The 22,459-nt window shown below is 32.0% G+C and overlaps 2 protein-coding genes across 2 annotated transcripts; one reads left to right on the top strand and one right to left on the bottom strand.

Moving 5' to 3' along the window:
- Positions 1-1,841: 1,841 nt before the first annotated feature.
- ACET3X_008773 (uncharacterized protein) lies at positions 1,842-2,718 on the top strand. Its single transcript, XM_069454984.1, has 2 exons — positions 1,842-2,238; positions 2,288-2,718. The coding sequence occupies exons 1-2, from the start codon at positions 1,911-1,913 to the stop codon at positions 2,623-2,625; spliced, it is 666 nt and encodes a 221-aa protein (XP_069304375.1). The 5' UTR covers positions 1,842-1,910; the 3' UTR covers positions 2,626-2,718.
- Positions 2,719-3,277: 559 nt separating this feature from the next.
- On the bottom strand, positions 3,278-5,601 carry ACET3X_008772 (uncharacterized protein). Its single transcript, XM_069454981.1, has 4 exons — positions 5,279-5,601; positions 4,959-5,230; positions 4,783-4,907; positions 3,278-4,719 (listed from the first exon to the last, which is right to left on the bottom strand). Exons 1-4 carry the CDS (start codon positions 5,556-5,558, stop codon positions 3,987-3,989), a joined length of 1,410 nt encoding a protein of 469 aa, XP_069304374.1. The 5' UTR covers positions 5,559-5,601; the 3' UTR covers positions 3,278-3,986.
- Positions 5,602-22,459: the final 16,858 nt, after the last annotated feature.

Raw genomic sequence — 22,459 nt, 5'->3', positions numbered from 1 at the left:
AAAGTACGAAGACAACGTGTCGTTGCTTGAGCCTGTTGCAACGGTTTTGGTGACGGCAAGGGTGGTAGGTACAGCTTCCGAACCGGAAAAGCGGCGGCTTCATTCCGCACATCGACGGCGCACTTTCTTATTTAGGCTAGCACCACCTGCTCCATTACATGTGGAGATAGCAGCTATCACGCGATCGAATTCGTTTGCAGTCGCCTCTGACATGAATAAAGGAACTGTTGTACACAAATTAGAGCACATAGAGGTCAGAAATAGAAAGTTCGAATTTGACGACTGGATTCAAGCCTGCGTATGGCATAGCGTAATAAGCGTATGACAAGACCTATATTTGTATCTAGATATCCAGAAGAGTTTCATCTATCGCCGATACAAGATCAACCAAGTCGATCAGCGTCTTGGCAGCCGCCTCTGCTGATAACGCCGCAGCATCCTTTGATCTTTTTGCCCAGCCTAGTCAAGCCAGATGTTCATTCTGGACTGCGGTTTAGACTGCAACAAGAGCAGCAAATCTAGCTAGAATCTGTCTTTCCTGAGTGAGGTGAACATCCAGACTCGTGAACAGACACGCTTCTTCGCTCGTGCTAGCAGTACGAGCCCGAGGTAGAAAGTGATTGTATCAGGTCAACGTGTCGTCACAGTGTTTTAACTAACCTTGCCTTTAAAGCCAACATCCTAGTAATTATATAGCTAGGTATGGTCTTAAGAAGCAGCAACTAGTTAAGAAGTTAGCCCTAGTCTTAGTACACAGATTTATATTAGTGCCGCTTACGTGCGCCTATAACACTTTTACAGTCCTTAGGTCCTAGTCTCTTTTATGTAATCTAAGGGCTGCTACTAGGTTCTCTTTAGGGGTACTAACGGAAGCTAGATTATGCTAAGAGCAAGCATGTTATGCTGACGTAATAACGCTGTACTATTTAGGAAAGAGTAGCAGGGATGACATGCATATGCGAGACTAGACAACGAATAAGCGGCCTAGTGTATTTTGCGGGTCTGGACAAGGGGGTGCATTGTTTTCAAGTTGGGCAGGGTGAGTCTTGGTTGTTCCTTGTCAAAATCTCGGCTTCTTGGCTGGCAAGCTGAAACTCGAGACCAGGAAACACCTCTGCTTCACTTCGTGCTAAGCCATATCACGATGTCTACATGAAGCAGGACTCGTCTTGCAGCCAAGTCATGCACCAGGACATCACCTGTCTTGGATCGACGTGCAAAGGAAATGTGACAAGTAGACTAGTTCGGACATATACGATTTTGAGACGCAATGTTGCCGTCACTCTAAGCCACTACTGGGTTTAGGACTTTCGTCTGTAATTAACTCCGCCGTCGAATCTGACAAATACGGACAAGGAACTGGATGAAATACCCACGAACGTATGTTCGTCCTCGTCGTGATGACATAGAACATGGCCAAGCAAGCAGTGCCAGAAGGTCTTACTAGCCTACAAGCCTAGAAGCACAGCAGCGCAAGGCGTACGTATGGTGAGCGTGTTGTTTCGGCTCCTACGATCCCTAGGCTGCATCTAGATCGGTGCGCTGCAAATCAACGGCGAGAGATATTTCCAGTCATCTCTTTGCCTAATCTCGTCCGGATGGACAGAAGTGATTAGCGACTGGACCGAAGATTCTCGGAGTTATGCGTAGCCCAGCCGCAAAGACTGCACCGTGAGACTGTGGTGGCTCCGATATAGCCATTTGAATTGTTAAGTCGGCCTTTCGGGTGACACCAGAGAGCGAAGTACCGTAATCTCCGGCCGTATCCGCTCTTTCATGGCCTGCGATTCTTCGGACAGTGTAAAAGGAAGATTTGTGAATGGTGAAGCCCCACCGATAAATCTACAGTGACCCGATAGCAAATCAAACAAGCCTCCAACCTTCTTGATCTTTCAATCGCTGAAGTCGAAATGTCTATTTCTCTGAAACCCATAGTCATTTACGGAAAACATGGTCCTAACCCCCCGAAGATTCGCATGCTGTGCGAGGAGCTGGATCTCGCCTACGAAGCCATCGACAAGCCCTTTCCAGATTTGAAGACACCTGAATATCTGGCGATCAACCCCAATGGCCGAGTGCCAGCAATTTACGACCCCAATACTAATCTTACGCTCTGGGAATCGGGCGCCATCATTGAGTACTTGGTCGACAAGTACGACAGGCAGCACAGGCTGAGCTTTCCGCAAGGAAGTGACGAATACTACCTTGCTAAGCAATGGCTTTACTTCCAAGTTAGCGGTACGCTACGACTGATCCCTCTTGTGGTCTGTTACTGAATGTTCAAAAGGGCAGGGTCCATACTACGGGCAAGCTATGTGGTTCCTCGTATATCACCCAGAGCAGATACCTAGTGCGCAAACTCGATACTACAGAGAGATTGAGCGCGTGACTTCTGTTTTAGACAGCCATTTGAAAAGGCAAGAGCAGGACGAGGATGGGCCATGGTTGGTGGGAAACAAGTTTTCGTTTGCCGATCTGGCATTTGTCCCTTGGCAGAACGCTACAAATACCGTGCTGAAGGACAAGGTGGATGTGAGCGAATTCAGAGCAGTTGCTGGCTGGCTTGCGCGGTTGAACAACCGAGTGTCTATCAAGAAGATTGTAGACGATGGACCAAAAAGGTAGAGTCCTCTCAAATGGCTTAGGAATGCCCAAGGAATGGAACCCTCTTCTTTGTAGCGTGTGGGAATGAGATGCCGAGGGCAATTTGAAATTTTGACGTGCTTTCTTGCCCTTCAACTCACCAACTTTTACTTGAATCTGATGCTTTGCATTGAAGTGCTTTCGTGCAATACCACTAATAGCTGTAAAGTAGATTGGCCTTGAGTTGCAGAGTGTGCAGTACATTAATGATTGTCCATCGCTTGCTTCCGTTTGTTCTCCTCCCTTTGGCTCTCGATAATGACGCCAGGTTGGATCCGCACGCCTCTTTGTCTTCTTAGCAGTATCTGTACTAGCTTGTGGAGCAGACGGCCAGTGATTGAGTAGGGAGAAGACGCTAGGAGTGGGTGTCGTAATCGCACTGGGAGTAGGTGTCATTGATGACATAGACAGTGGGGAGGGAGGCGTAGTTCGCATTGACTGATTGAGGCCGCCCCCGTCAGTAAAGGAAGCCATATTGGCTATCAAAGCGGTGGTGATGGCCGTATAGAGTATGAGACAGAAGAGATTTCAACATTCGATTGTGGGGCAAACGCGTAAAAAAATGTGGTTTCACGCTTCACGTGATTCCGTGCGTATGGATTGATATGTATTGAATTGATAAGGTATGTATTGATATGGATTAGAACACTGATATTGATATGGATTGATATATGAATTGATAGCGCTAGAATTGACGACAAGTCTGCTCCCTTGGACAAGGATACGTACCGTCGCTTCTTAGATGAGATTGTATCCAAATACGAGAAAGTGCACGATGAGAAGTGGAGGACAGATAGAAAGGTTCCCATCACAGATTGTGATCAGGCCGATGGGGATGAATATGACCATGTCTCCATATGCTTCATAATGGGAGAGTGTCCGCACATGCCCAGAAATTCGGACTCCTGCGATTTTTAAACCCATCAGCTCCAAAAGTCTGTAAGCACCTCACTTCGTCCGCGGAACCATACATCGAAGACGTTTACGCAATCGCGAAGAGGTACTTCGGCGCGATAATTCGGACTTCGCATGAGCTGAATCAGTTCAGCTTTGGACGGCCTAGCCAAAGCCCGTGGCGCCATGTAGTACGTCCCATTCCACGCGTGGCCTTTGTCCCAATGAATACCGGTAGGATAGCCTCCACCGTCCTGCCTCGGTCTGGGAGATCCTCAGGGACTCGACACGTCCAGCAGTGCGCTCAACTAGCTTTGAGCGACGAGGTCAGTCTGACATTGTTGGCCAAGATTATGGCGGCGGCCAGTGTCTTCGATCAAACGTCGGCATGGCAGTGGTGTCCACTATCTGAATTAAGCCTGCTCCTCTTCGATATCGTGCCGGTACTCTCAGAGCAGAGTAGGTACAGCTTCTACCGAGGTATTGGCTAAAGGCTTGTGATTCACAATCTGCATGACTTCATTGCAGATCAGCTCGTCGCTTCCTGCGAAAACGTTCTCAACCCACAACACCCCCTCGATGATTTGCATCATGTCATCCCACTCCTGCAGATGCATGTCTCTCATGTGTACAGACAGCATGAAGACAAGCTGACCTCGCTCCGCTATATCGTTGGTCTCGATGGCGGCCAGATACAATGCCCAGATGAGTAATGGGATCAACTGATTCCATTCCACATCATTCCTCATCAGGACCAAGAGAAGGTTGCGAGATATAGCCGCCGTCCAGACCGGGTTCTGGCCTAGGATCCTCCAGAACGGCGCGAGAAATAATAGGGTGCCTAGTCGACATATTTCTTCTATCACGTGCTCACGACGGTTGCTACTTTGCAACGGCCGTAATGCCAATAGTCGGTACAAAGTCGGCTCCATCCAGCTCCCGCTCGTGCTGGCCAGCACTTGTTGTTTCACATTAAATACTTGATCTAGCGAAATCAACTGCGTTATGTCGTCGAATATTGAGATCCAACCTAGTTGCATAGGTAGTTGTTGCTTCCATGCCAACGATATGGCGCTGGATGGTCGTGGTGAATTTGGCGGAGACTTGGAATCGGCTTTCCACTTGCTTGGCATGGGAACAATAGGAGGAATGTCCTGAGCAAAACAGCCTATAAGATCGACCCTATTTCGCCCTGGTCAGTGATTGATATCGACGAACCGAAAGTCGAAGAGAGTCAAGACGCACCACGTTATTGTGATTCGAAGGTATTCTTTGTCGACTGCGTCATAGCCGCCTCTGAGCCTAATGATCCTAGCAAACGCATTCCGATGTTTCTCCCAATTCCCATCTCCAAAGCTGCCAAGCAAAGCCTGCGACATATCAGTACACGCCTTCGCTTGAGCAACCGACTGGGCGCATACGAGATGACTCATCATAGCTGCGACGGCTCCAATCATTTCGTCGCTCTTGTGCTTCGTGGGATCTTTGATCATCTCACTTGTGCAACGATATGCCCTTTGACGATGGGCCAGAGCTACATAGTCATCCGCCGATGGGAAAAAGCCATGGAGCTTCTGAAACAAGAAGTTATGGGAATTGGCGAGAACGTGGTGGAAAGATGCTGCGCTGCTGAGACCAACGGGATACCAGGAGCCTAGTAGCTGGCTCGCATGATTGGTATTTGGACTGAAAACTGTCTCTAGTCAGAGATAAGGCTAATCTGTCAGAGCATTGTACCCACTGTTCGCGACCAGTGTGCGAGCGGAGTCATCAAGATCGATCGGGTAGGGACTGAAAGGGTCGGTGTGTCCGCTACCCAAGCGCCCAGTTTCGACTCTGTTCTCCGCTGGTCTACGGAACTCCAGGATGATCTCGTTGCGCTCTCGCTTCGTTCTGGGCTTCCTTCGTGCTTTTCCCACCTCAGTCATGGCTAGACTTCGGATACGCAGCTGCGTGCTTTCATCCTTGAGATCATCGGGGTGCGTTAAGTTCACAAAATTGAAGGTCCTTGAGCGATTCATGGCGTTGACATGCGCAGGGGTGTTCTATCTCCCACACTGATTTTGTGCAGCTCTAACGTGACCCCTCGCGTCGCGCACGCTTTCGGGCCGCGCACGCGCCAAGCTGCAACACCAGACCACCCACAAACATCAACGCACCACAACACTACTAATATAGCAGCTATTAATAAGGTAATTAAGGATTTAGAATTACGTAATTAAGTATAACTATTTAAATAATAAATATACTAGTAAAAGACGTAAGTATAATACTATTAAAAGATACTATAATAGATTATAATAAAGGTATATTTCTTAAATACTTAGTTTTACTATATATAGCTATATATAGTTTAATAATAAATAGGTTAAAGCTAAAGCCCTAAACTCTAAGTAGTTCTAGAAAGTTATAGTAATATTAAGGAGAAGAAGAGTTTAGGGGGAAGAGGAGTTTTTAAATTATAGTTTATAGCTTATATTTAGGCTTATAACTATTATACTTAAGAATAAAGAAATATTTAAATAACTTAAATTTTCTTCTCTTAACTCCTATACTCTAATATATCTAGTATATCTAGTATATCTAGTAACTCTAGTAACTATAATATCTCTAATATAAAGTTATTATATATAATATTATTATAAGTATAAAGGGCCTAGTTTTAGAGGGCTAAGTAACCCTCTTAGTAACTATAGTAGCTACTATTAAGTAGTATAGTAAGTATAAAGTTATTATTAAAATTAACCCCCTTAAAAGTAACTTTAAGTATAAGTTCTAAACTTATATTTAATCCTTTAGCCTATTATATAAATTTACTAAAAAAGAATTTAACTATATACTTAAGGACCTAGTATTTATTATTAAGGTCCTCCTTATAAGTACTATTATTATACTAGCTAGTAAAGGTATAAATAAAGCTAATATATTATTTACTCTTTTTTAAGATATATAAGTTTAGTATATATATAATATATAGGTTACTAGTACTATAATAACTAATAAGTGGTATAAGTACTTAGAGGAGGTCTATAATAAGGACTTTAAGGACTAGGTACTATATAATTTTTTTTTTAATTTTTTTATTTTCTATAAGTAGGGGCTTTGTTAAAATAAAACTTTAAAAAAGTAAAACGTAGCTATCCCTCTACTTATTAGTTATAAAAGTTAATAAAAAAGATAAAGTAATAACATAATTTAAATACTAGACTAATTAGTATTTTAGGGTAGTAAAGCTCTAACATCTATATATAAAAACTAGAGTTAAAAAAATTTACTAAAGGTAACTAAAAAGACACCTATTAAACCTTAGTAGGCCTAATTAGGATTACTAGTATTAGCTAGTAATATAATTATAATATATTATAAAGGGAGGAGGATATAGTATCTTTACTATAATTAAGCTTACCTAGAATTTTATACGTTTCTATAAAAGCTTAGCTACTTCTAACCTTTATACTAATACTAACTTATAAACTTTAAGACTTCCTTTAAGACTTCCTTTAAGACTTCCTTTAAGACTTCCTTTAAGACTTTTAAGACTTACCTTATATATAAACTACTATATATATAATATATTTCCTCTATATTATCCTCTAGGAGGTCTTCTATTATAGCCTAAAAACCTTAACTAGATAAGTACTAATTAATCTATCTAATATATAATATACTAGCCCTATATATACCTAAGAGCTGCCTAAGGTAGTCTATAATAAGTTTAATAAGTAATTACTAGAGTTCTACTATATATTCTAGGATAGTAGAGTATCTAAGAGGGATTAGATTAATACCTATATTAGTAATATTATTATAGAAGAGACTATTAAGGAGAGGAGGATATAGATATAGTAGAAAAAGGTTAGGGAGGTTAGGTGTAAGGCTTAGCTTAATAGGCGCTATAGCTATAAGCTCCTTATATTTAGCTATATCTTTCTCCTTAACTAAGGGGGCTTTAGGTAAGAAACCTAGGCCTAGCTATATAGGTAAGTAGTTAATATTAAATAAGTAATAAAGGATTAATATCCTTAGCTTAAGGAGAGGGAATTTAAATAGATATTATAAGGATATAAGAATATAGTATAAATAGCGCTACTACTAATATTCCTCTAGTTAAAGTTAAAAGTGTTGTAGTAGCCCTAGGTAGTTATTCTTAGGAAGAGGTAGTAGTTATAAAGGGTAGCTATAAAGGTTATAAAGGGTAGATATAGTAAAGGATAGTAAAGGATAGTATATATATTAGAAGGTTACGTCTTATCTCTAGTAGGCGTATAATACTATTATATATCTTTAGTATCTAGCGTTTATAATATACTATATACGTACTAGTAGTACTAAATATAGGTATAAGCTTATAGTTACCTTGTTAGCGCTTTATCTTAAAAAAAGTCTCTAAATATACTATAATAATAAAAAAAGTCTATAAAGGCTAAGGCTAACTAGCTATTATATATTATAAATATTATTAAGGAGCTAAGATAGGTATAAATAGTAAGTAATTAATTTAATAATATAGAAGGCTTAGGATATAATATAATAAGATCTATTAAGTACATAATAGTAATAGGTATTATATAATAGCTATAATAGCTTTAATAGCTATAGTAGCTATAGTAGTAATATATAAGGGTACTACTACTAATATATAAGCTTTATAGCTACTTAAAGGGAATTATAATTATAATTATAACTATAACTATAACTATAATTACTATAATTACTATAATATAATAGAGCTTAATCTCTAGGTAGTATTAGTAGTAGTTATAATAATAATAAAGATATTAAAGTAGTATAGGGTATAATATAAGTAGAGTAGATAGAAAGGTATTATAAGTAAAAAGAGACTTCTAGATATACTAAGATAGTTTAGGCTTAGTTTATAAATTTCCTAGTAATATAATATAAGATAATACTATAAGCCCTATCCTTAAGGCCTAGGGGGGGTAAGTAGATAATTATATATATAAAGAAGTTACTATTAAGTATAGTTAATCTTATACTATAGTATCCTAAAGATAAAAGGGTATCTTATATACTAAAATAGCTAGTAATTAAAGGAAGTAAATTATTCTACTATAATAAGAGCTAGAGCTTATATAATATATTATAGACTTATATATAAATAGCTTAGCACCTATAAGAGAGATAATATAAAACTTTAGGTTAGAGGTAACTAGAAGAGCTATATTATAGTAACTACTATAGTTACCTTAATACCTAATAATATTATAGAATCTAGGTACTTAATAGAGTACTTAGATTCTATTAATTAGCTTAGAGGAGCCTTAGTATTACGCTTAGGCCTTAACTATAAATTCCTTACTATTTCTATCTAAACTTCTATTTCCTTATATAATATCTTATATTATACTAGATAATATATATAGCTATAATTTAATACTTCTCTAAAGCTCTTAATTAATTACTTATAGTATCTTATAATATTATATTATATTAAACTACTATAGACACTTATAAATAACCTAAAATATTATAGCTAATCTTAAATTAGCTAAATATAATTTAAGTAAATTCTATATTATAGAGAGTAGACTCTACTACTCTAAAAGCTAGTAATAAGGTACTACTTACTAACTTAGCTAAGTAAGAGAGCTAATATATATAGTAGATCTAAGAGCTCTATTAGGAGCTAGAGACTATTAAAACTTAGTTTACTCTTATTACTACCTTAGCTCTTACTTATACTAATACTAAAGCTAAGTAAGTTTATTTTAAAAAGCTATCTAAAAGTAGCTTAAAGCTTATAATACTACTAATTATAAACCTTAAGGACCTACCCTAAACTAACTATCTACTTAACCTACCTCTATTTAATAGTTAATAAAAAGACCTCCTTACCTTTATCTATAAACTTAACCCTCTTAAGCCTTAGGGATAAGGCCTATAGTATTATTTTATATTATATTACTAAGAAATTTTAAAACAAAGCCTAAACTATCTTAGTATATTTAGAAGTCTCTTTTTACTTATAATATATCTTTATCTATCCTTTATATTACGCCCTATACTACCTTAATATCTCTATTATTAGTATTATTACTAATACTACTTAGAGATTAAGAAGCTCTATTATATTATAGTAATTATAATAATTCTAATTAAAGTTATAGTTATTATAGTTATAGTTATAGTTATAGTTATAATAATAATTATAATTCCTTTTAAGTAGCTATAAAGCCTATATATTAGTAGAACCTTTATATATTACTACTATAGCTACTATAGCTATTAAAGCTATTATAGCTATTATACTATACTAATTACTATTATATACTTAAATCTTATTATATTATATCCTAAGCCTTCTATATTACTAAATTAATTATTTACTACCTATACCTATTATAGCTCTTTAATAATATTTATAATATATAGTAGCTAGTCCTTAAAGTCTTTATTATAGACCTCCTCTAAGTACTTATACTACTTATTAGTTATTATAGTACTAGTAACTTATATATTATATATATACTAGACTTATATATTCTAAAGAAGAGTAAATAACTTATTAACTTTATTTATACCTTTATTAACTAGTATTATAGTAGTACTTATAAGGAGGACCTTAGTAATAAATACTAAGTCCCTAAGTATATAGTTAAATTCTTATTTAGTAAACTAATATAGTAGGTTAAAGGATTAAATATAAGTCTAAAACTTATACTTAAGGTTACTTTTAAGAGGGTTAATCCTAATAATAACTTTATACTTACTATACTACTTAATAGTAGCTACTATAGTTACTAAGAGGGTTACTAAGCCCTCTAAAATATAGTAATTTATACTTATAATAATATTATATATAATAACCTTTATATTAAAGATACTAGAGTTACTAGATATATTAAATATATTAAAGTATAAGAGTTAAGAGAAGAAAATTTAAGTTACTTAAATATCTCTATAAGGTAGATATTATATATAGAAGGGTAAGCTAGTTATAAAGGTAGCTTATATTTAGAAGAGAGAATAGTAGATAACCTCTAGAAGAGAGGAAGAGGGAAAGGAGGAAGATATAGTAAGAGGAGAGAGAGCTAAGAGAAGAGCTAGGCCTAGTTAGGCCTAGTATCCTCTAGGTAGTAATACTCCCTTATACGTACCCCCCCCTAAAAAAGAGGCTTAGCTAGTCCTCTAGCTAGTATACAGAAGAGAAAGTAATTTAAAGTTAAAAAAGTATACTAAAAGTACAAAACTACTAGACCTTATACTTTTTAATAACTAAGTATAGTTTATATAAGGCTATATATATCTATAAGGTTTCCTATATAAAAAAGCGTAGCTCTAAGCTATTTTCTACTACCTTAACCCTAGGATATAAAAAGTAAGCTAATTAGTATTCCTAGACTATATAAGGGACGTTTAATTTAACTAGTTACTATAGGTTAGGTATATACTATACCTATAGAATAGCTAAGCCATTAAGCTAAACTAGTAGCTTATACTATAACCTTATTATTACTAGGGTATTTATTAAGGTAATTACTAGCGTCTTTAGGGAGTAGTCTCTAGCTATTTAGTATATTAAGTCTTAGGGGTTTTAGCTTATTAGGGTGTTTCTAATAGAATAATTTAGTATTATAATAGTTAAGATAGTTACTAGCTTTATACTAAGTTAGCTTTAGATAGTTAGTTTATTTAATTTTATATACCTATTTTCCTTTAACCTTACTAGTTTATAGAGGGGCTATATTAATAAACTTATCTACTAGCTACTTAGTATAAGTGTCTTTATTACTTATTATAACTTCTACTAAGAGTAGTCTAATAGGTACTTAGTCTAGAAGGGCTTTAGTAGCTACTAGCTAGATATTATATAGGGTTAGGCTATACTTCTCTAGGCTTAGTCTATACTAAGGTAAGGTAGACTAAAGTAGTAGTCTATAAGGTAATATAGGGAATAATTAAGTAGAAAAGAGTTATTATTATAACTAAAGGATAAATAATACTAGTTCTATAAATAATAGAATAACTAGTTAATAATCTATATAAGAGATAAACTATTTAAGTTAACTATAATAAGTATAATAATAAGATCTAATATATTCTTATACCTATTACCTTAGGTCCTAATATCTATATCTTCTTACTAACTCCTAGTATCCCTAGATACCTTAGATATTATAGTATCTTAAGATATTATAGTATCTATTCTCTTAGCTAGATACCTTATCTTAGTAAGATATTAACTATATAATTATAGCCCTACTAAGATTATTACTTTCTAATATAGTTACTAGTTAGCCCTTAACCCTAACCTTTATATTAAGGAGAGAATCCTTCTTATTATCTTATAATATTATCCCCCCTCTTAGGCGTATTATCCTAATACCCTAGATTATTATTTCCTTATACTATATTTTATAGTGTTAGCTATATATAAGGTTAGTAAGCCTTAGGCTATTATAGCTACCTCTTCCTTTCTTTAGTAACCCTAACTATACCTAAAGTCTCTAAGCCTTATAGTCTTTATCTTTACTCCTTAACTAATTAGAAGTATACTTATATAGCTTATATTATTTAAGAGGGTCTTAAGATAGATTTCTAGTATTAGCGTTATAAAGAGAAGAAGCTCTACTACTTTATAAAGATAACTTCTAGTTATTATACTAGTTATATTTCTATTAGAGCTAAGTGTAGTTTATTTATCTTAGAGTAAGAGTAGGAGTAGGTTTAAGCTAAGCGTAAGCGTAAAGAGCTAGAGGTAGCTTAGGCTAAAGAGCGTTAAGCTTAAGTAGCTACTAAGGCTTCTTATTTATATTAGGAGCTACTTAAGGTAAAGAGTAAGGAATAGACCTTTACTTATTAAGACTTAGCTCTACTAAAGCTATAAGATTATATAAAAGAGTAAGCTAAGGGGAACTCTACCCCTAGTACAGACTTTTAGCTAACTAAACTATTACTACCTAGACTATTAACTAACTTAGGCTAGTTATAGGATAACACTTCTTTTAATCCTTTTTCTAATTACTTCCTTTCCCTTAAGGACCTAGTCCTCACTTCTCTAAGTATTTCTAGTAGTACTTATATACCTATAACTTATAGTTTATTAAATTTTCCTTTTATTCTTAAGTATTCTAGCTCTCTAGCTATCTTAGCTACTTAACTAAGTATTTCTACTAATAACTAATTTTCTATAAGTCCCTAATTTCTTTAACTTTATACTTCTTATCTTTAAGCTTTATATTAGTAGCTAGCTTAGTATCTAAGGGTACTCTTTCTGGAAGTTTCTTATAAAAGATAGGATAGATATATATACTTAGTAGAAGTTAGAGTTTATAATTTATATTATATATTTCTTCTAGAACCTTAAATAGTCTTACTTAGAGGTTATCTAGTTTCTTACTTAGTTACTTAGTTTTTAAGTTCTATTATAATAAGAAAACTTTATCCCCCTTCTTAAAGGTTAGTCCCTTAATCCTTTACTTATTAGTTACCTTAGCTATTATAAGGTTCCTATAAGCTATATTCTTACTTAATTCTTTATATAGTCTTTATATTAAGTAGGCTTTATTATCTATACCTACTATAATACTTTTAATATCTTTTAGATCTTAATAAGTAATTAGCTTATATCTATAGTTTACGTAGTGTAGTAAGTACTTAGTTATTATAGACCTAGTACTATTATAGGCTAATTATACTATTAGTAAGAGTTTAACCTAGTTATCTTATAGCTTATTAGCGTATATCCTTAGATACTATTCTAGTGTCTAGTTTATTTATTCTATCTAGCTATCTATTTTAGGGTAAAAGCTAGTTAATAGCTTCTTTTTTATACCTAATTTTACTAGGAATATATTCTAATACTTAGAAGTAAATAGTTTATTATAATTAGTAATAAACTCTTTAGGTATCCTATATTCTAATATTAGTGCCTTACTAACCTTATATACGTATTCCTCTACTATAATAGTCTCTTCTATAGGTATAAACTTTACTCCTTTTATATATTAGTATATAATAACTAAGATTATATTATATAATCTTCTAGATCTTAGTTCTAATAATTTTAGGAGCTTTACTATAAAGTCTATTATTATACTACTCTATAGTCTTATTAGTAGTAGTAAGGGTTATAATAAGCTATAAGGCTTATATCTCTTAGGCTTATTTTAGTAATAAGCTAAATAGTTACTTAGGATATCTTATACCTTTACTTATAAGCGTAGTATTATAAATACCTTTACTAAACGTCTAACTATCTCTTCTAGTAATATATATCTATATTCTAAGGACTTATATAGTTCTTTAATAAGATTTACTCTTATATATAAAGATATATATATTTAATTATCTTAAATTATATCTTAGTACTCTTGCTTATCTTATAATAGTTTATTAGAGCTATTTTCTTTAGGCTTAAACTACTAGCTAGCTACCCTCTACTACTATTACTACTAAAGTATTTCTACCTACTTAGCTACCTTAGCTATCTTAGCTAGTTCTAGCTAGTTATAACATAGGGTGCTATTAGGTATCTTCTTAAATATAGTATTATATAGTTCCTTATAACTTTCCTTACGTAAGTTAGATCTCCTACTTAGAGTATCTATAGCTCTATTAAGTATTCTTATATAGTAAGTTATCTTAAAGTTAAACTAAGCTAGTATCTTAGCCTATTAGACTTATTATTAGTTAAGTTTCTTTATTATTATAAAACCTACTAAGTTCTAGTAATTAGTAAAAACCTTAATCTAGTATAGTAGTCCTAGTAAATAGACTTCCTACTATTTAAAGGAATTAACTACTCTTAGTAGCTCCTTATTATAAATATTATAGTTAAGTTCTACTCTAGAGAACTTTCTTAAGTAGTAGAATACTAGTCTCTACTTCTTATCTAGGTACTACTATAATAATATAGCTCTAAGTATATAATCTAATATATTAGTCTTAACTTACGTCTCTTATTTTAAGTTATATATCTCTAGTATAGGTGCCTTAAGGAATATCTACTTAATTTAATTAAAAGCTTCTTAATATTCCTTATTCTATTTAAAACTAACCTCCTTCTTTATAATCTTAGAGAGGGGTATTATAATCTTTAAGTAATCCTTAATAAACTTCTAGTAGTAGTTAGTAAATCTAAGGAAGGATTATATATCCTTAACTATTTTAGGCGTTAGCTACTCCTATATAGCTACTATCTTTTTTAGGTTTATCTTTACTCCCTCTATAGATATTATAAAGCCTAGGTATTCTATTTCCTTTATATAGAATTCGCACTTCCTTAGCTATAGGTATAGCTTTTATTCCTTAAGCTTCCTTAGCACTTTCTTAATATACTCTATATATTCTTCTAGCGTCCTACTAGTGTATACTAGTATATTATTAATATACGCTATAATAAAGATTCTAAGGTATTTATAAAGGGCGTTATTAATAACTAACTAAAATATTACTAGGGCGTTTATTAACCTAAAAGGTATTACTATATACTTAAATAGTCTATATTTTATCTTAAACGCTATTATCTATTTATATCCTTCCTTAATCCTAATTTAGTAAAATCCTTCCTAAACGTTAAACTTTATAAACTACTTAGCTCCCTAAAGTTAATCTATAAACTTAGTAATTAGTAGTAAGGGATATTAGTTCTTCTATATAACACTATTTAACCTATAGAAGTTAATATATAGTTATTATTTCCTATTAGGTTTCTTTATAAATAAGATAGGTAAGGCTATTAGGCCTAATCCTAGTTAGATAAATCCCTTCTTTAAATTCTTCTAGATATACTCCCTTAGCTTAGCGTTATACTTAGGCGATATAGGATATATTAGTCCTAGGCTTAGCTTTACCCCTTTATCTAAGATAATCTTATAATCCTAATCCTAATAGTCTACTAAATCTATAGCTTTATTTTCCTTAAAGAGTTCTCTAAACTTATTAGTTTAATACTCTCTTAGTATCTCTAGTAGTAAGGGTCCTTCCTTTATAGTTATAACTTATCTTATCTAGATAACTCCTACTCTCTAAGGGTCCTTCTTATAGATTCTCCTAATCTTATAAGGTAAGATCTTACTAAACCTCCTATCCTAGGTTAAGCTCTAGTCCTTTAGGCTTACTCTTCTATATACTCTAGTAACCTTATATATAGATTCTCTTCTAAGTATTATCTATATTTACTAATTAATAGTAAGGTTATAAGTATCTAGCTAATTATAACCTATTAATATATCTAGTTCTCCTAGATCTATAATATTAATATTTATTTAGCACTCTATACTAGCTATTTATAGCTTTATTAATTTAGTCTCTAACCTTATTATACTATTTCTATATTCTATAGGTTTCTTATTAGCTAGTACTACTAGTACTAGGTAATCCTTAATCCTATAAGGTATCTTATATTCCTCTACTACTTAGGGTAAGATTATTATCCTTATAACCCTACTATCTATAAGCGCCTAGATATCTTAACCTAGTATAGATATAGTTATAAATAGCTACTTTACCTAACTATTAGTATCCTATACCTTCCTAAGGGTCTTTTTTAGTATACCTTTATTAGTATAACCCTATCCCTAATAGTATCCTAGTTTTTTAACTACTTATCCTTCCTCTCCTTAAGGAAGTAGCCTATATCTATTTTTAAGCTATAGTGTATTATATAGTAGTTATTATAATAAAAACTCTAGTAGATATTCTAATAAGGGATCTCTTCCCTTACTATCCTCTCTTTAGGTTTAGTCTTCTAGACCTTATAAATTAGGTAGTCCTTTACCTTATAAATATTTAATAAGAGTATAATATAGTAGTAGTTATCTACCTATTATACCTTTTTAAGTTAATCTTAATAAAAAGTATATCTATTTCTATATTACGTCTATAGAAGTCTTTTATAGATCTCTACCTTTTCTAGTTTATAGAGGTAGTAGTTATATACTAGGTACTTATCCGCCTATAGATTTAGGTAATAGTACTACTCTTAGTCTATCCTATATTCCTCTTTATCCTTCTTATAGTACTTGTAGTTAATCTTATAATTATACTAGTATACTTTTTTATATTCTTTAGTATCTTCTACTTTAGTAGCTTCTTAGTTAGAGACCTTAGCTATAGGGTTATTAAAGTAGGGCTATTAGTATATTACTTTATACCTAATTACCTTAGCGTTCTTACTAGTAATAATAATTTAACTTTAAATCTTATAGTTATTAGTATAATATATCTTATTACTATATATCTAATACTAGTTATTAGCTAGTCGTCTTATTATAACTCTACCCTTAACCTTCTAGTCTATAATTTTTTATTTTCTATAAGTAGGGGGGTATTATTAAAATAAAACTTTAAAAAAGTAAAAAGTAGCTATCCCTCTACTTATTAGTTATAAAAGTTAATAAAAAAGATAAAGTAACAACGCGATTTAAACGCTAGACTAATTAGTGTTTTATAGTAGTAAAGCTCTAATATCTATACGCAAAAACTAAAGTTAAAGAGAATTTACTAAAGGTAACTAAAAAAGATACCTATTAAACCTTAGCAGAGATCTAATAAGGGTTACTAGTATTAGCTAGTAATACGATTATAATATATTATAAAGGGGAGGATATAGTATATTTACTATAACTAAGAAGGGTTATATAAAAACCTAGCTACTTCTAACCTTTATACTAATACTAACTTTAAGTATCCTACTATATATAATTAAATCGCACTATATATAAATACTATATATCCCTTAAGGTAACTTATTATAGCTATCTAGCTAGGCTAGTATACCCTCTCTAGTAAGGAGCCCCTTAACCTATTAAATATAAATAATATAAGCCCTACTTTTATATATACTAAGGAGCTAAATCTAGTAGTTAGTAAGAAGCTAGAGAAGTAAATACCTCTAATACTCTAAATCCTTAGTAATAGTAAATCTATTAGCTAGTACCTTATTAAGAGGTCTAGGGTTAGTAATATTATTATAGAGGTAACCTATAAGTAGACTAGAATAAAGTATCTAAAGAGGGTTATAAAGTGTAAGGAGACTTTCTACGCTAACGCCTACTACCTTATTAATCTCCTTATATTTAGCTACCTTACCTACCTAACCTTTAGTAGGTAGAGTAAAGAGACTAAGAGATAGCTATACTACTAAGCTATTAATATTAAAAGAGTACTTAAAGACTAGTATCCTAGGCTTAAGGAGAGGGAATTTAAAAAGATACTATAGGGATAAGAGAATAAGGCGTAGGCTACGCTACTATTAATATTCCTCTAACTAAATCTAATTATTAAGTAGTAGTAGTAGCTATACTATAGGTAGCTAGTTAGTTATTCTTAGGAGGGGGCGGACGTAGTAGTAGTAGAGGTAGTAGTAGTAGCTATAAAGGGTAGATATAGTAAAGGATAGTAGAGGATAGTAGAAGATAGTAGGGGATAGTATATAAGTTAGAAGGTTACTATAAATTATCTTATCTCTAGTAGGCGTATAACTTACTACTATTATATATCTTTAGTGTTTAGCGTTTATAACACACTATATACGTACTAGCTATACTAAATATAAGCTTATAGAAGCCTATAGTTACCTAGTTAGCGCTTTATCTTAAAAAAGTCTCTAAACATACTATAATAATAAAAAAAAAGTCTATAAAGGCTAAAGCTAAACCTTCTAGTCTATAGTCTTAGGCTTATCTATAGCTATAACCTTATTATCTAGTTTAACTTATAGAATAACTTTATAGTCTTCTATATCCTCTAAGCGTACCTCCTTATAGAGGTCTAGGTTACTTAGGTTATTATCTAGTTCTATTACTATAGGGTAAGGTATTCCTTATCTAATTATTCTAATCTTAATTACTACTTATTTAACTAACCTATCTTTAGTATAGTTATGCGTAAAATGTCTAATTTTACTATATCTTAGATATACTTTATTATTATAACACCTCTAGCGCTCTTCCTTAGAAAGACTATTATAGCCTTTTCCTTAGGTATATCTATCTTTAGCTTTCTCTTATACCTTACTAGTTATAATAGTATTACTATCCCTATTAAATCTACTACGCTATTTTTTTATATTAGGCACGTTAGGTTAGAAGTATTTCTTCTAGTTATTCTATTCCTATAGCCTATTATTAATACATATTACTAACTTAATTAGAGCGTATAGTATTCTAGGCTTATTATAGTATATAAGGCTATCCTTAATATTTTCTTTAAGGCTAGCTTTAAACACTATTTAAAGTGCTATATTATCCTAATTAATCTATACTTATAGTTACTTAAATTCTGCTATATATACTAATACTAACGTAGCCTACCTTAGGCGAGTAATCTTCTTCTCTACCTAGTTCTAAGCGTCTACTTCTCTAAAGATATATCCTATCTCTTACTTAAACTCTATCTAACTTATAAATAAGGTAGAGGTTCCTTCCTTAGTACCTATATATTCTATATCTAGTAGGTAGTTATCTATATAAGGATATATCTAGTTAGAAGCCTTATCCTTTATATATATACTAGCTATAAGGATCTTTTCCTAGTTATTAGGTACCTTATTATACTTATAGTATAGGTTAATATTAGTAAGGAATACTTATAGCTTTTCTTACTCTCTACTATATTTCTCTAGTAACGCTATCTTAGGTTTCTTAGTAGAAATAGGTTATTTATTAGGGGTAGCTATTAGCTAGCTTATAAGCTAATTAATTATATTCTATATCTTAGCTATCTACTAAGCCTAAATAAGGGCCTATTACTTAAGATTTTATAACTCTTTATTACTAGGGTTCTCCTCTAAGTCTAAGTTAGATATGTTAAGTATCTTATTATTAGCTAGTGTAACTACTAGCGCTAAGGGTCCTAGACCCTAAGCCCTATTATTCTACGCTACTCTTTAGGATACTATATTAAATCTTAATTAGGCGGTTCTATTAGTTAAATATCTACTAATATCCTAGGTAGTTAAAGTATTATATAGGGGTAGGCTATACTTCTCTAAGCTTAGTCTATACTAAGGTAAGATAGACTAAAGCGGTAGTCTATAAGGTAATATAGGGAATAATTAGGTAGAAAAGAGTTATTATTATAACTAAAGGATAAATAATACTAATTCTATAAATAATAGAATAACTAGTTAATAATCTATATAAGAGATAAACTATTTAAGTTAACTATAAAAAGTATAATAATAAGATCTAATATATTCTTATACCTATTACTATAGGTCCTAGATATCTATATCCTCTTACTATTTCCTAGTATCTCTAGATTCCTTAGATATTATAGTATCTTAAGATGTTATAGTATCTATCCTCTTAGCTAGATATCTTATCTTAGTAAGATACTAGCTATATAATTATAGCCCTACTAAGATTATTACCTTCTAACGTAGTTACTAGTTAGCCTCTAACCCTAACCCTTATATCTAGGAGAGAATCCTTCTTATTACCTTATAATACTAGAGAAGTTTAGGGTAAAAGATAAGAAAGGTCTTATTCCTAATTATTTCCTTAGGGAGGTTAAGTTTATATACTTATCTATTATAAATAATTTACTTAACTTTAAAAGGTCTTACCTAGTAGTTAGTAAGCTTCTTAGAGTTTTATAGTATACTTAAATTAATAGTAGATATCTAAACTTTATTACCTAGACTATAGTATAGAACTATATATTATTTAGTATTTACTTAATTTAATTATTCTTAACTAGCCTATTAGAGCTATTCTTTAAGGTATATAACTAAATCTAAGTATAAGTCTATTATCTCTTTAGCGTAGATTACTTAATCCTTTACTAGTCTTAGTAGATTTACTTCTATATTCTTATATAGGTAAATACTACTTCTTAGATAGTATCCTAGGTTAGTAAAGAATAGGGTTATACTAGTACTAGCGTTAATAGTATTATTAACTTAGAATTTAGCTATATAAAGCTAGGCAGCCTAGTTATCTTATATATAGTTAATAAACTAGCGTAGGTAGGTTTTAAGAAACTAGTTAGTATATTCTATTTAGCTATCTATTTCTAAGTAATAAGTAGTTAATAAGATTTACTTTATCTAGAGGTATTTATAGACGTATTTCTAAAAGGGGGTAATAAAATTAGTACTATAGTCTAAAATAATACTAAGGGGTAGCTTATAGTACTTAAAGACGTTTATAAAGTAGTATAAAGCTTCTACTATAGTCCTTCTATATATTAGGTAAAAATAGCGCCTTTTAGTAAGATAGTCTACTACTACTAAGATATTATAGAATTCTTATCTATTTAGTCTAGAGGGGGGTAAGTCTTAAATAAAGTCTACTATAAGGTTAGACTAGCGTTAGTAAAGTAAAGGTAATAGTCTAAGGTATCTATATTTACTATCCTATAGTAATTTTATTTAGGTATAAACTATATAAGTATTATAGTATTTAGTAATAGACTAGCTTATCTTTAGCTAGTAATAATAGTTATATATTAGATATAGTATTAAACGTAGGCCTTTATACCCTATAATCTTATAGTTATAGTAGAGGTTAAAAATATAGTAGTAGAGGTAAGTATCTATAGGGATATAGAGTCTTATTTTATTAATAAATAAGTAGTAGCTTAGACTATCTCTAACTAAGGAGATATTAGTAGTACTAAAGTAGAATCTATACTTATAAAACTACTTAGAAAGCTTAGTCTAGTAAGTATTAATAGCTTTAAAAGCCTTTATAGCTATTTTATTATTAGTGTAAGCTTAATTAAGTAGTTCCTCTATTAGTTATAGATCTTCTTTATAAGGGGAAAGTAAGGGATTAGTAACTCTATTAGGTAGAGGTAATTTAGTTATCTCCTTAGCCCTATTACTATTATCCTCTATATTAGTTACTATTATTTTAAAGACATATTCTTATTCTAAGTAGAGGTAGTTAGAATACTAACTAGAAGCTAGAGTTAAGGCTTAAAGTACTATAACTATAGCTAGCTATATACTTAGGGATAGGTTCTTAAGGCCTAGAATAATAGATTTCTAAGTATAGTAAGGGTCTTTAGGGTTATCTAGAATATCCTATAGCCTTCTACTAAGGGCGTCTACTTTAAAGTTAGAGGCGCCTAGTTAGTAGGTAATTTTAAAGTTAAACTAGGATAAGAATAGTAACTAATAAGTTTAGTAATAGGTAAGCGCCTTAGTAGTTATAAATATCTCTAAATTCTTATAATTAAAGACTATATATATTTAGTATCTAGAGCTTATAAGTTTAGGTTCTTATTCTTTAAATACCTAAATAATACCTATTAGCTCTAAGTTATAGATATTATAGTTGTATTCTATAAGTAAGTACTTTTTTAAAAAGAAAGTAATTAGTTAAAGTATACCTTATATATTTATTTATTTTATAACTCCTTTAGTAGCCTAGGCTAAGGCGTCTATAAAGATATAGATAGGTTTAGAAGGGTTAAAGTATATTAAGATAAGGCTAGGGTAGAAGCTAGCTTTAAGTATATTAAAGGCTACTTTATATTCTACGTCCTAGATAAGTAGTTTATATACTATCTAGCCTTTACCCTTAGGTTTTTTACTAAGTACTACGTAAGCTTTAATATATTTTACTAAGGGGAGGCTAATAGTAGAGTAGTTTTTAATAAATTATTAGTAGAATCTAGTATAGCTAAGGAATATAAGTAGTTCCTTTATATTAGTTAGTATCTCCTATTCCTTAATAGTAGATACTTTAGCTAGGTCTATTTCTATACTATAACTAGTAATAATTATCTCTAGGAACTTAATGTAGGTTTTATAGAATTTAGACTTCTTTAGGTTAATATAAAATCCTTAGGCTTTAAGTCTTTAGAGGACCTTTTTAACTTATTTAATATAGTCCTTTTTATTCTTAGAGTATACTAAGACGTTATCTAGGTAAGTAGTATAAAACTTATTAAGGTATTCTAAGAGGGCGCTATTAATTACTCTTTAAAATATAGCTAGAGTATT

The sequence above is a fragment of the Alternaria dauci genome, chromosome 8 (assembly GCF_042100115.1).
Source record: "Alternaria dauci strain A2016 chromosome 8, whole genome shotgun sequence".
NCBI classification, from domain to species: domain Eukaryota; kingdom Fungi; phylum Ascomycota; class Dothideomycetes; order Pleosporales; family Pleosporaceae; genus Alternaria; species Alternaria dauci.
This window is presented reverse-complemented; position numbering and strand designations above follow the sequence as displayed.

Bases quoted from the DNA above. Each gene is read 5' to 3' on its own strand.
- ACET3X_008773 (XM_069454984.1), top strand. From the start codon at position 1,911: ATGTCTATTTCTCTGAAACCCATAGTCATTTACGGAAAACATGGTCCT. The intron at 2,239-2,287 runs GTACGCTACGAC...AATGTTCAAAAG, and splicing joins GCTTTACTTCCAAGTTAGCG to GGCAGGGTCCATACTACGGG.
- ACET3X_008772 (XM_069454981.1), bottom strand. From the start codon at position 5,558: ATGAATCGCTCAAGGACCTTCAATTTTGTGAACTTAACGCACCCCGAT. The intron at 5,231-5,278 runs GTGGGTACAATG...GACTAGAGACAG, and splicing joins TCGCACACTGGTCGCGAACA to TTTTCAGTCCAAATACCAAT. The intron at 4,908-4,958 runs GTATGCGCCCAG...GATATGTCGCAG, and splicing joins CAGCTATGATGAGTCATCTC to GCTTTGCTTGGCAGCTTTGG.